This window comes from Lipomyces tetrasporus, assembly GCF_029532465.1.
Source record: "Lipomyces tetrasporus strain NRRL Y-64009 chromosome Unknown POJ06scaffold_2, whole genome shotgun sequence".
In the NCBI taxonomy this organism is placed as follows: domain Eukaryota; kingdom Fungi; phylum Ascomycota; class Lipomycetes; order Lipomycetales; family Lipomycetaceae; genus Lipomyces; species Lipomyces tetrasporus.
The window spans coordinates 767264-779703 of NW_026611597.1; the positions used below are offsets into that span (position 1 = coordinate 767264).

The 12440-nt window shown below is 46.4% G+C and overlaps 7 protein-coding genes across 7 annotated transcripts; 3 read left to right on the forward strand and 4 right to left on the reverse strand.

Annotated features, from left to right (window-relative positions):
- Positions 1 to 97: 97 nt before the first annotated feature.
- Positions 98 to 1949, reverse strand: POJ06DRAFT_245346 (ribosomal protein L3-domain-containing protein). Its single transcript, XM_056186635.1, has 3 exons — positions 1702 to 1949; positions 1442 to 1544; positions 98 to 1359 (listed from the first exon to the last, which is right to left on the reverse strand). The coding sequence occupies exons 1-3, from the start codon at positions 1849 to 1851 to the stop codon at positions 446 to 448; spliced, it is 1167 nt and encodes a 388-aa protein (XP_056046134.1). The 5' UTR covers positions 1852 to 1949; the 3' UTR covers positions 98 to 445.
- A 265-nt stretch (positions 1950 to 2214) lies between these two features.
- Positions 2215 to 2679, reverse strand: POJ06DRAFT_245349 (uncharacterized protein). Its single transcript, XM_056186636.1, has one exon. The coding sequence runs from the start codon at positions 2591 to 2593 to the stop codon at positions 2390 to 2392; it is 204 nt and encodes a 67-aa protein (XP_056046135.1). The 5' UTR covers positions 2594 to 2679; the 3' UTR covers positions 2215 to 2389.
- Positions 2680 to 2908: 229 nt separating this feature from the next.
- On the reverse strand, positions 2909 to 4913 carry POJ06DRAFT_245351 (uncharacterized protein; the record flags this gene model as incomplete). Its single annotated transcript, XM_056186637.1, has 4 exons — positions 4865 to 4913; positions 4480 to 4487; positions 3977 to 4039; positions 2909 to 3117 (listed from the first exon to the last, which is right to left on the reverse strand). Coding segments are annotated over exons 1-4 (229 nt in total), but the record flags the coding sequence as incomplete, so codon positions are not given.
- Positions 4914 to 5584: 671 nt separating this feature from the next.
- On the forward strand, positions 5585 to 5752 carry POJ06DRAFT_245354 (uncharacterized protein; the record flags this gene model as incomplete). The annotated part of the gene is made up of 1 exon (XM_056186638.1): positions 5585 to 5752. A coding segment is annotated over one exon (168 nt), but the record flags the coding sequence as incomplete, so codon positions are not given.
- Positions 5753 to 5918: 166 nt separating this feature from the next.
- On the forward strand, positions 5919 to 8751 carry POJ06DRAFT_53868 (uncharacterized protein). Its single transcript, XM_056191178.1, has 4 exons — positions 5919 to 6266; positions 6323 to 6495; positions 6547 to 7528; positions 7586 to 8751. The coding sequence occupies exons 1-4, from the start codon at positions 6135 to 6137 to the stop codon at positions 8669 to 8671; spliced, it is 2373 nt and encodes a 790-aa protein (XP_056046138.1). The 5' UTR covers positions 5919 to 6134; the 3' UTR covers positions 8672 to 8751.
- Positions 8752 to 9331: 580 nt separating this feature from the next.
- On the forward strand, positions 9332 to 11496 carry POJ06DRAFT_245361 (Alpha/Beta hydrolase protein). The gene is made up of 6 exons (XM_056186639.1): positions 9332 to 9674; positions 9734 to 9941; positions 10004 to 10177; positions 10242 to 10456; positions 10518 to 10543; positions 10602 to 11496. Exons 1-6 carry the CDS (start codon positions 9653 to 9655, stop codon positions 11355 to 11357), a joined length of 1401 nt encoding a protein of 466 aa, XP_056046139.1. The 5' UTR covers positions 9332 to 9652; the 3' UTR covers positions 11358 to 11496.
- On the reverse strand, positions 11497 to 12392 carry POJ06DRAFT_245364 (uncharacterized protein). Its single transcript, XM_056186640.1, has one exon. It carries the CDS (start codon positions 12323 to 12325, stop codon positions 11564 to 11566), a length of 762 nt encoding a protein of 253 aa, XP_056046140.1. The 5' UTR covers positions 12326 to 12392; the 3' UTR covers positions 11497 to 11563.
- Between the last annotated feature and the right edge of the window lie 48 nt (positions 12393 to 12440).

The following is a 12440-nucleotide window of genomic DNA, read 5'->3' on the forward strand; positions in this document are numbered from 1 at the left end:
TGCGTTTCCGTCCGTGTCGTCGAGTTAGTTGAGTATAAACCTTTATGAATAAATCATGTGTCTTCAAAACGGATGTGGTCTATGCGTTTCAAGGAGTGTATATGTGAACTGATATGCATTTCATTCTCACTTCAGGCTTCAGAATGCCACAAGTTAAAATGTTCCACGCTTGTCCTACTTAGGGCTTGTTCTGAGTCCCTTTACCTGTCATATTACAGCGTAGCCGTTGGACGTCACTTACGAACCATTTGCAAGATTACTGTGGAAACAAATGATAAATTGATGGACCGTGACTGATTGGCAATTAAATACAGCGAAGATCATGAAACAAACCGGTAACCTTAGTGTAAACAAAAGTACAAGACACATAACTTTTCACAAGCTATATTAATTCGACACAAACACCTATCTAGGATAACAAGGGGTTTTTTGATTTCTTTTCCATTTATTCGAGATCCTTCTTGAGAGTGCCCATGAATGCGCTCTTCTCGGCCGGAGTCTGGAAACGGCCCTTGCCGAACTTGGAGGCAGTATCGATCCACTTAAGAGAGACATTCTCGAGCGCCCAGCGGGCGGTGTGAGTTCGAAGAGACTTTCGAAGGGTGATGACACGCTTCTTGACACCAGGGATGGAGCCCTTGATGATAAGGAAGTCATTCTTGACTTCGCCGTATCGGACGAAGCCACCCATAGGAGTGATTGTCTTCTCAGTTCGGTCAAAGTCCGTGGCGGCGTTGGCCTTGTCATCACCCTTGCCAATACGGTAGATCTTGTGGTTCACAGACGTACGGTGGTGGTAACCGTCCTGACCGGCACGAGCCACAGTCCACTGGACATGCGCAGGATGCCAGGCACCGATACAAGCGACCTTTCGGAGACCACGGTGAGTCTTGCGGGGAAGCTTCTTGGTACCCCATCGGGCAGTGACACCCTCGTATCCATGACCCTTGGTAACAGCGATGGCATCAATAATCTCATCCTGCTCGAAGACGGAAGAGACTTCGATCTCCTTCTCGAAGTGCTCCTTAGCCCATTCAACCTTGTCAGCGATGGAACCACCGTTGACCTGGATCTCAAGAAGGTGAGCCTTCTTCTGGGAGACAGGAGTCTTACGAATCTGAGTGTGGGCGAGAACGCGGACGACTGTGGCGTACTTCTTGATGCGCTCGAGCTCACGGGCGATGTTGGTACCATCGTCGGCATACTTCTTTGTGTACTTTGTGAATGCCTTCTTCTTACTGTGGTACCAATTCTTGTAGAATCTTCTCTTGACCTCCTCAGACAAGTGCTCGGCCCAGACGGTGGTCAGCGATCTCAGACCACGTGGCGACTCAACGTATCCAACAACACCAACGACGACTAACAATCTGTTAGCTACTGATCCAGCAGTTAAAGATAATTGCAGCGTCTGCCCGCGCGCCTGACAATGAACTAAACATACCCATTGGTGGTGTGTCGACAACGGTAACAGCCTCAACAACCTCACGCTTGTGCATTTTGGATCCCGGACGGTCGAGGTCTCGAACGACTGTGGTCATACCAGCCTGAACAAAAAAGTTAGCACTGGATCCCTCAACGATGAGAACTTTCAGAAAATTTCGCCCAATTCCGTTCGATTTTCGCGGAAGCACCATTATGAAATATTTCCAACGTATGTCTCCACATATATTCTCCTGAGGGCTAAAATACTCTCAAACTAACCTTGTAGCCAAGGAAGGCAGTTAGGTGAACTGGTTTAGACTTGTCGTCCTTGGGGAACGACTTGACTTTTCCGCGGTGACGGGCTGCCCGCTTTCGGGGCAAGAATCCCAAGGATCCGTGTCTGGGTTCTTCGTACTTTCTATGGGACATTGCTGACGGTCCTGTTACTGGGCAGTCGAAGAAAGGTGTGGTTGCTGATAGGGTGAATGTGCCAGCGCTAAGATTTCTGAATAGTGTCCGACGACCAGCAACGATGTTAGTTGCCAGGAGAGCCTCAATACAACGGCGCCATTTTACTGCTTGTTGTGGTTGTGACTGCTTCTTTCTTTGAAGCCCTAGCTTTTGTGCTGAGCCTAGGGTAAGCAGTGAGCCGCACCTTCACAAAGTTTAAACTTTAAAAAAGGGTTAAGAATGGCCCTAGTGAAGTGGAGGTTAGGGCATGTGACAGCGCCGAAGTTAAGGGTCGCAATAGCGATTCTTAATGTCTGGGCATGGGACACTCCATAAGATCATCGCGAATTTAATTATACAACTATAAATCAATGTTAAAATACATAACATTCAAATAGAAATAATACACAGGATATCTAATATACAGGATCAATAGCAATTTCTCTGGCACTCAAAACACCTTTGATCAGCCCAACGTGTGATTCACTCACCCACAACAAGAACACGTCTTCGACGTCTACTCCTCTTTGACTTCCACCACTTGCGTCTGCTCAAACTGTTCAGCCCTCATGGCAGTTCGATCGAAACACGCACAGTGGGCAAGGGCGGCCATGCACGCCTTTGACTTCCTGTTGAGCTTCCGGCACGTATGGAAATTGAGTTTCGGCAGGAATATATTGTCGTAATTGGCACACAGAATCGTCGCTGTTTTCTTGTGCATGTCCTCGACTAGGTGATTGATTCTCTCGCCCAGCCGGAGATAAGCCTTTCGAAGATTTTGGCGTTTCTTGTGGTTCCGAAGAGCCGCCTGTCGACTTCGTTATATACACGACCAGAAACGAACTAAAAATAAAGAACTAATAATAGACAACACTAATAATAGATAAAACTAATAATAGACAACACTGATAATAGACAAAATTAAGAATAGATATTGCTCTTGGCTTGGGGAGCGGGGAAGAACCAAAGCGGCTGGGAGGACGAGGACGGTGCGGCTCGTGCCTCGGTTCATGACAACCAGCTTCGACACCCTCACCACAGCACACCTCCCTACCTCAAGTACGTTCTCGTTTGAGTCGTAGCACGTCAGAAAGGTACGAACACCGGGATCTAAAAAAACAAAATCACCCCGTGTTGCACTTTTCCTCTTCTCTTCCCCATCATTGGGAACGATCAGAAAATAGCGACCCAACCGCGTCCTCAAGAACCTTGAATCTCTCGCTAAAATTGTGGGTAATGGTTCTGCCGCTAAGAAAAGTGGAACGTGTGGAAGCAGAAGGGGTTGCAGGAGATCCGCAAGATGGTCGTTACGTCTCCAAGAGGATATGCTCAATGTTGTCGAGCGTGACAACCCGAAGGGTTGAGACGATCAAGGCGTGAAGGAGTCGCGTTGCAAACCAGAGGATGCGGTGTTGACCATCTACACGCGCAAGGATCCACTTTAAGAAAATGTGCAGCTAGATGAACAAAGGAGGGGTTGTTGGAAATCGCAAGAGATGGTTGGTTAGACCTTCGTTGCGTCTCCAAGAGGGATTGACTAGGACTATTTATGTACATGCTCAAGACCTGATACCCCTCTCTTCTGAATGACAGTATTTCTCTGTAGCTAATCTTCAAGAAGTAAAGATTTGCATGTACTAGGGAATATAATAGTACGTAAGAAAATACAGTCATTGACTACGCTCTCTAGAGTAGGGATGTACTAGCCTACGGCTCTATTGCAGAATATGATATGCATCATATATCATATGCCGTCGTCATGGCCCCCAACGGCATCACCGGCTGGTGATCTCTAGCAAATCATCTTGATCATCGTGTACAGGCCGCCTGAGGAAAGATGGTGCGGTAAATGTGTACCTGAGTCAGGGGTACACTAAACTCTAATAGAGGATAGTCGATGTGGCTCTAATCTTTACACGACTATCACTTGAACCCGCACTCACACTGTGAGATCCAGCCAGTCGGCTCACCATCACTAGTGTCCAGTATCATGACGTAGAGAACACCATGAGTGACTACCGTTTGCCTTGTGCAAACTGCAAACCAAAGAGCGTACACATTTACTATCTTACTATGAGGGTACAGTTGTCTTTTCAACATGCCACAGCCATCTTTGACGGTGAGAAGATGGATAAATAAAAAGGCCGCTCACCACGGTTCCACTTCTTTTTCAGGACCGAGAGGCTCTGTGTTGGAGCCTTTTTGGATCGGAATCTCAAAGTAAATGGCTTCTTATCCTTCTTATATTTGGCCATATTGCTATAAGTTTTTATGAAATCCCAAATCGTACTCCTGGTATTCGTCCAACCACTTCTCATTATCGTCTAACGTATTTGTTTCGCTGTTCAGTAGAACAGCACGCAGTTCCTTCTGCGTTGGTTTCATCCGTCCTCGAACCAACGCTACACATTTGTGATATATGTAGCGCTGTGCTCCGAACCACTGCCTTAGAGTTTCCTTCTGCGACGTTGTTGGAAAGAGGCGTATTTTCCGGGCGCGCATCTTGTTGCCTCCACCTTCTGCACGCTGCTGCTCGTCGGCCATAGCTTTTTGCGGCGAAGTAATTAACGACAGTAGGAAGATTTCCGTGAGTTCGGAGGACGCGTGCGCTTCTGCGGATGGAGTTGTATTGAGAACCATGAGTTGGACGGTATGCTTCTCTGAGATCCACTAACGCCTATGACAGCTCGCGTGTAGATTCTCTCCAGAAGGCTTCGGCTATTTCATTTGAGGCCGGATCAAAGGTCGAAGATAATTTTGGCTTGCGGGAACCGCGCATGGAGGTCTGCCCGTTGCCTGTCGACGTCGTGTGTCTCGTGGTTTGAGCTGACTCGCGCATAGCAGAGTGTGTGTTCGTCGCGTCCTGCATTTTGTCCTTCGGATAGTCGGCTAATGTCGTCTCTGTAATAGTACCTATTGCGTCCTAGTCTAATAATTTCCTTGGTTAGCCCAGTGGGCGAGTGTGGATGTGGACACATTGTACTTGCTGCCAATGTCAGAGGCACGAATGTACATTGGCCAATTTATAATGTAGTGTAGTGCGTGTCATTATAGAGTTGCAATGATTGTGACGTCTGTGAGATTTGTTTGCCAGCCTAATTGTTTTGCTGTTACCTTCAATTAATATTGAGAACGTCCAGGTCACTGAGTATTATTTAAACTACTGTCCGCAGTGATGTTGTTCAGTTCACGTGTTGCACGCCAGCCGAGGACAAGCCACGTTAATTTAATGAACAAGTAGAGGTTAAAATAAGTTCACGTATTCACATGAGACGAGACGAAATCTCCGGAAACCCACAAATTAATTCAATGACGTCCATGACGTGGGCTAACACTCAACGAAATGGCAGTAATCGTGCACTCGATTGCTAAAATGTCACTCCGGAAAAGTATAGGCCGTAGTTATTATTGTGCCAACGCATCCCAATTTGGGCTGAATCAGCGACATTTGACTATGATCAACTCGCTGACCTTCTCACAATCCCAAGTAAACAAATCACGCGCGTCGTTGATCGCGAACTCGCATCACTCATTTTGTTAACGTGCCTTGCGTCTTCCTGTTCTTGCCGATTTCTCGCTTCGGTGACCAATAACACATCCTGCCAAGAAAACTCACATGCGCGAGTAATGAGGTCTCGGCGGGTCTAAGTATGGCTTCAACACTTCTTCCCTCAACTCTGCGTCTCTGAGAGCCCTAACCTGATGCAAATAGCCATGGATTGCAGAGGTCGCCATGGTTGACAAGGCGTACGGCGCTTACAACCTCATGTTGGGCGGTGGCTACGTCCGACAGCGACTGAACAAGCTCTGCAGATCTTCCGTCAACGAGGAACAAAACTCTCGAGCACTTGAAGCCGTTATTCAAGCAATGGGCACTTGAGCGGGAAGAGGGTGAGCATTTCGGTGACTCCTTATTAATCCTAGCTGGTGTCATTAAGCCTACATTGGACGGCAAGAAGTTTCATGACGATGTTGTGGAGGAAGACGAAGAGTAGTTGTTAATTATACTTGTCTGTTAGCATTTTTAGTAGCATAATATTACAAAAGCAAATGATAAGCATATATTTCGTTAGGTCGGAAGTCGTCAAACGCATATCGGATCAACTCAGCTTTTCGCATCTGCACCGGAGACACCAAAGCGTCCCTAACCCTCAAAGACGTGTAACCCTCAACGTGTCGTCAACATTGGCCCCGCACGGATGCAGGACACATTTGGAACCGCGTGTGACACTATTTAGAGATATTGCACCAACTCGTGCAAGATGTCATTGTCGATTGAGGATATGGCCAAGCAGGTCGCGCAGATAACTTGCTGCCACCTTGACGACGCGCGTGACGATGTTAAATTTACGCGAAACGTTGAACGGTCTGTTGATAGGTTTTTAAGCGGACAGGTGTGTGATTCTCAGTTTATGAGACTTGATGAGTGTTTATGCTGATCATTCTTCAGTTCCTGAGTGGCGTTTCGCGGAATAATCCAATGACCACAACAGGGACGAACAATAACATCGTACAGCGCGACCTCGACGTCATCATGATCGACGATTCGCCGGTGCGCGTGTTAGAGCCATCCTTCAGCGTCGCAACCCCTGGAAAGCGGGGCGCTGGATATGGAAGGAACCTGTACGTCTCTATGCAGTGTTGTTTGATGTACAATTGCTAATTATTGCCAAGCCTGGCACCAATTGAGCTGGCACTCTCTGACGTCGAGACTGATGACGATGATGATATTATATTGAAGCCAATGATATCCGGGAATCGTCCGTCAATGACCAACGTTTCGCAGACATTGGGCACTCAGGTAGGGACACAACTAGTTTCTTCACCCCCTGAAAGTCGGGTTCGGCACTCCGGAAATAATGCCACAGCGGACGCTCCACGGCAACAACTTCCCTTGCAAATTTTCGATTTGGTAGATGATGACCAGTATTGTAATGCTGTCGCGATATCTGATACAAAAATATCATTGGCAGACCGCAGGGCATCGCATGCAGCTGCCATCCGTTCGTGCCCTAGTCCAGTACATAAACCATTAATGAAGAAACTTGGACACAGTCTCGACTTTGGCTCCGATGACGACGACCCCATCGATGATGCTACATGTGACGATTTAGATCTACCAGACGTACAACGCTTCTTCGACAAGTTCAACGATTCTTCAATGCGAGCTTTTTCGACTGCGTCTCTTTCTGTACCTGCAAAAAGGTCACATTCCTTAAGCTGTACATCAGGTACAAGGTCTACGTCCAGCATGCTTGCATCCATAGCGACGTCGAAGCAAAGCCACCAAGCTGCTTCCACGATCCTGCCGAAATCATACGCAAATATTGAAGTGGAGGACCTTATAGAAACATCCTCTTCGTCACCCATTGGAATTGCGAGTTCATTATCAAAACGGAAACAGAGTGATATAGATAACGTGTCATGTGTCCGCCATTATTCAGCAAATACAAGGCTAATATTGGAGAAGCTGGACTCATTGAATGTCGACAAATTTACGAAAGAGTATAAGAAGCAACGAGCAGACAAGGGAAGTCAGAACACTGCTGAAGGTGTCAGTAGTGATGTGGAGGTTGCTGAAAGAAGTAAGATCAAAAAAGGAAATCAGCAAGAGAATATTGGGTACTCACGGAAGAAACTTTCCGATGAGGAGCTGGTATGCTTCGTTATTCGCGAAATATATGACTGTGTGGCTCATTGATATATATTGCAGGCCGCAAAGAAAAAAACTTCTCGTGAGAAGGAGAAAGAACGCGAACAAAAGCGTAAGGAGAAGGAGCAAATAGCTGTCGAAAAGCAACGCGAAAAAGAGCTCGCTGCTGTCAATAAATTGAAGATATCAAAGAAAGACACATGCGCTGAAATGATTGTCGACATAGACGCCGACTTTGCAAAAACCGCTGGTGGACAGCAATTGCGATCTATTCTTATGCCGTTAGGTATCGAAGTCTCAACATCCTGGACTAGTCTGACCAGAAACATGGTTAAATGGAGGCGAAAGGTCAAGTCGGAATACAACGCAGCTCTGGGTCATTTTGTACCGATCCCCGAAGAGGTCAGGAAGGAGAGTTTTATCTTGATTGTACTTACCGGTCTTGAATTCGTCGACATGGTTATCGAAAACGAGTTGATCAATAACGTGACATCCATTCGCAGAATGTATCCAAATCAGAAGTTGATTTACATGGTTGAAGGTTTGAACAGCTTTTTCAAGAAGATGAGGACGCAGACGCAAAGAGAATTTAATAACATGGTGCAAGATGCGATGGGCAATGCAATTAGCAAGACTAAGAACCCACGTTGCAAAGAAGGGGACTTGTTTGCGAAGATCCAAGAAATCTACAATCACAGGATACATCCTGACTTGGTTGAGGACGCATTGATCATGCTGCAGGTGGTTTATGATTGCTTGGTGTTCCATTCGACTACTGCTCTCGACAGCGCCGAGTGGATCGCCATATTGACACAGGATATCGGTACGATTCCATACAAGAAGGCGCGGTTGAACATACACGAGACGATATGCATGGAGTCAGGACAGGTCAAGGCCGGCGCCAATAATAAGGATACTTTCAGCCAAACATTACAGCAGGTGAAATATGTTACACCGAGTCTGTCGAAAGCTATTTCAGACAAGTATGGCACAATCGACGAGATGATGAAAACTCTGGATATTCGTGGTCCAAATACATTTTTAGCAATTGGAGGGGACGCGTCAAGTAGGAAAATTGGACAGACATTGGCGAAGAACCTGAGTTTTATTTTTTCTTCGACCGATCCGAATGCTTTTGTACCATAGTTGCATTTGCGAGCTTATTTGTTTCGATTATATCTGGATCTAGACGACGCTAGAAGCGCTGAATGTGTCATATATTATGGAGTTGTGCTAGATTGATTGGGTGTTCGGGAAGAGTGCCAAATATTGAGATATATGTTGCAAATGATGTGTTAGGATTGTTATGAAAAGCCTCAGAGCATATTCTCATCCGACCCAACTCAGAATGTGCGAGGTGGTTATCGTCGACAAAATGCAGACGCTAATTTGCACCCATTCGAGTGCGGATTCTAAGATAACATGTGGAACGCCTACTGCACGTACAGGCGACTCGGGAGCGAGATGCTGGAAGCGCAGGAATTAGGTTGAGGAATTTCGGAACCAAAGAAAACGTTGCATCCTTGGTTGAGGTGCTTTTTTGGTACTTCGTAGAGCGTTAATTAAGCAGTAACTTTTCTGAGCACCACCATACTTGCGAGCTCAAGAGGTCAACTTTCCTCGTATATAATGCAGACGAAACGCGGCAGTCCCTTCTCATTGGGCTTATTCTGTTGACGCACCTCTTCTGACTAGCTAACATTTCAGCTAGTATCATTCTCGTCGACATGAAATTGAACATCGAACTTCCAGGTTCCCGGGTTTTAGGCATTGGCTGATCGCAACGATGCCCAATTAGGGTAACGAGCCGCATGTCTTTCCCGGTTCCAGCAGCTCCGTTAAACTGACACGCCCGGCGTCGACAGTATAGCGAACATCAGATTCACTATTGAACGATGTGCTAAAATTCGAGGAATTGTGGTTAATCGTATAGGGATGTGTTGCGTGACCTGCGGACGCCATAGAGTCATCTTTGTCCAGTCTGCGATCCGAATACGAAGATCGGCTTTCTTTCTCGCAGAGTCATAATTTGACCGCCGATAAACGAACACAACCTCCCAGTTGTATATTAGCACCTCTGCCCCGCCAGTTCCTCCCGAAACTTTCGGGTTCAATTTATAAGTTGTCATGGCTCCGGGACGAAGTTACGGTATTTTCTGTTAATCATTACGGTATTTCTACCCACGGAACTGACCTTTTCGTTGATAGAACGAATTTTGGCCGAGCCAGAGAACCCGTTCGTAGGAGTTGTCTCCGGGCAACAGATTGCTGTTGTACCAGAGTATTCGCTCGAATCAGGCGTTGTCATAAGGAATTTTCCAGTGGCGTATAAGACGTGGGGTACACTTAATGAGGAGAAGAACAATGTCATGATAATCTGCCATGCGCTCACAGGGTCTTCTGACGTTGCTGATTGGTATGAATTCAACGTCCAGCACGTGCTCGAACCAACTAGTTTGTTGCTAACACAGCAATTAGGTGGGGACCACTTATAGGTCCTGGGAAGGCGTTTGATACGTCGAGATTTTTCATCGTGTGCATGAACTCGCTCGGATCACCTTATGGTTCGGCATCGCCCTGCACTATCAATGCCGATACCGGGAGTAGATATGGTCCAGAATTTCCGCTTGTCACAATTCGCGACGACGTTAAGTACGTTTGGTTTATAATGTTGATTTGCGTCGGCAATATTGGTTTCTCACTCTTGTCGCTGTAGTATCCACCGGTTAATCCTCGATGATTTGGGAGTTAAGCAGGTTGCTGTCGTGATTGGCGGATCTATGGGCGGAATGCTAGTTTTGGAGTATGCTTTTTTCGGACCGGAGTATGTCCGGGCAATAGTGCCATTGGCAACATCTGCGCGGCATAGTGCATGGTGTATTTCATGGGGTGAGGCGCAGCGCCAGTGCATATATTCTGATCCCAAATATGGTAAGTCAATTTGAAATACTACCATTTGGAAATTAAAATCGGTCGCTAATATGGATTTCAGAGGACGGCTATTATTCGTTCGACGATGTGAGTTTTCAAGCCTATACCGATACTGCATAATAATACAACCACTAACGTGGACAAGCCACCCTACAGCGGTCTCAGCGCAGCGCGCATGTCAGCGCTACTAACCTACAGATCTCGGAACAGTTTCGAAAGTAAATTTGGCCGAAACGTGCCCGATCCCGCGCGGCACAGGACCATAGTTGCACCGCAACGCCAGCCCGAGAATATATCAGAGGAAAACTGGGCTGTCCACAATGAAGGCTTTAAGCTAGGCAAGAAACTAGCATTCTCGAGCGCGCTGACACCGGAGTCGGAAGTGCCACCACCGTTGAGTCGTAAATCATCATCGACTTCTTTGAACGGTACTAAGCGTCCGCAGACATTCTTTACCGCCCAAAATTACCTGCGGTATCAGGGAGAGAAGTTCGTGAAGCGGTTTGATGCAAATTGCTATATTGCTATTACAAGAAAGCTCGACACTCACGATATTTCAAGGGATCGTCAGGGCAACGTGCGTCAGGCTCTGTCGACTCTCAGGCAGCCGACACTGGTTATTGGTATTGAATCGGATGGATTGTTTACGATCGCGGAGCAGGAGGAGCTAGCAACCTACATCCCTAACGCTAGGCTCGCTAAAATCGATTCTCCTGAGGGACACGATGCGTTCCTGCTGGAATTTGCAGAGGTCAACAGTCTAGTCGTAGAGTTTTTGAAGGAGGTACTCCCCGACATCATGGAAGCTGAAGGTGCGCCAGTATTGAATTACGAGGAAGAGGTCGAGACAGTCCGGCAGAGTAGTACGGTTGGTGAGGTGGAAGATATTGTAAACTGGTAGAGCATTTGTGACAATTGGCGATAGAGAAGTTTTCTGGTAAAAGTGGAGTGAGGTTGGATATAAGAATATGAACAGTTGATGTCTGTTCTGTTCATGCAAGGTATTCCAAAAAGTTATGCAGTGCATTTATAGTAAATGTCAAAATACAACCTATGATACAAAACTGATCCAGCAATTCATTGTACAAAATCTCACAAAGAGATTACTTATGCCTTTCCTTTTTTACGCTGCACTTCCTCCCATTCCCTGTCTAGCTGCCAACCAGCCTTATAATTCTCTCTAATATGCAAGAACTTGCACGAATCGCCATATCCACAAAATCCAGTCTGCTTATAGTCCTTGCAGACATCAGGTTGGTAATCTGTCACGGTCGAACTCCTAATATTGGACGGCGCTCTTACCGGTCCCACTTTTTTTGCTAGCGACTCACGTGGCGTAATGAATTTCTTGTAATTAGCATTGCCGGTATACACACCATCTTTGCCCTTTTCATCTTCTTTACTCTCAGTATCGTCTGACTTCTTCTTCTTGCCCAGCAAAAAATCTTCATCGAACATAGCAGATGTCTTTGTTACATCCGTTGAATTCGATACAGATGCTGAACCTGTGGATCTATGTTCCACGGCACCAATGATATCGGATCCTGATTTGCCGCCAGAGTCACGCTTTGACAATCCATTCGATGTACTCGTAATCGTATCCGAAATCCCTCCTGTTCGTTTTCGTTTCTTCAATATTGCCGCTGCTGTGATTGCCGATTTCTCGGCATCAGAATTGTCGGAAGAGTCAGACGATGACGGTGATGAATTGTGGGATTTGGGGTCCGGCGAGTTTCGACGGACAACGCGTTTACGCGCGTTGGCAAATTTAGTGGAAGACGGTTTCTTGAAAAAGGGAACTGTTGTATTACTTGACATTTCGTTCACGTCCAGGTAGTCATTCAGTGGATAATGCGAATGTCGTTGCATCTGACTCGAGTGAGATATAAATGAAGTTGGGAGTGACGTGTGGCGACAACGAATGTGGCTTACAAATGTGGCGGTACGCAGAGCCAGTTAAAAAAGAGTTTAATTGATAACTTAC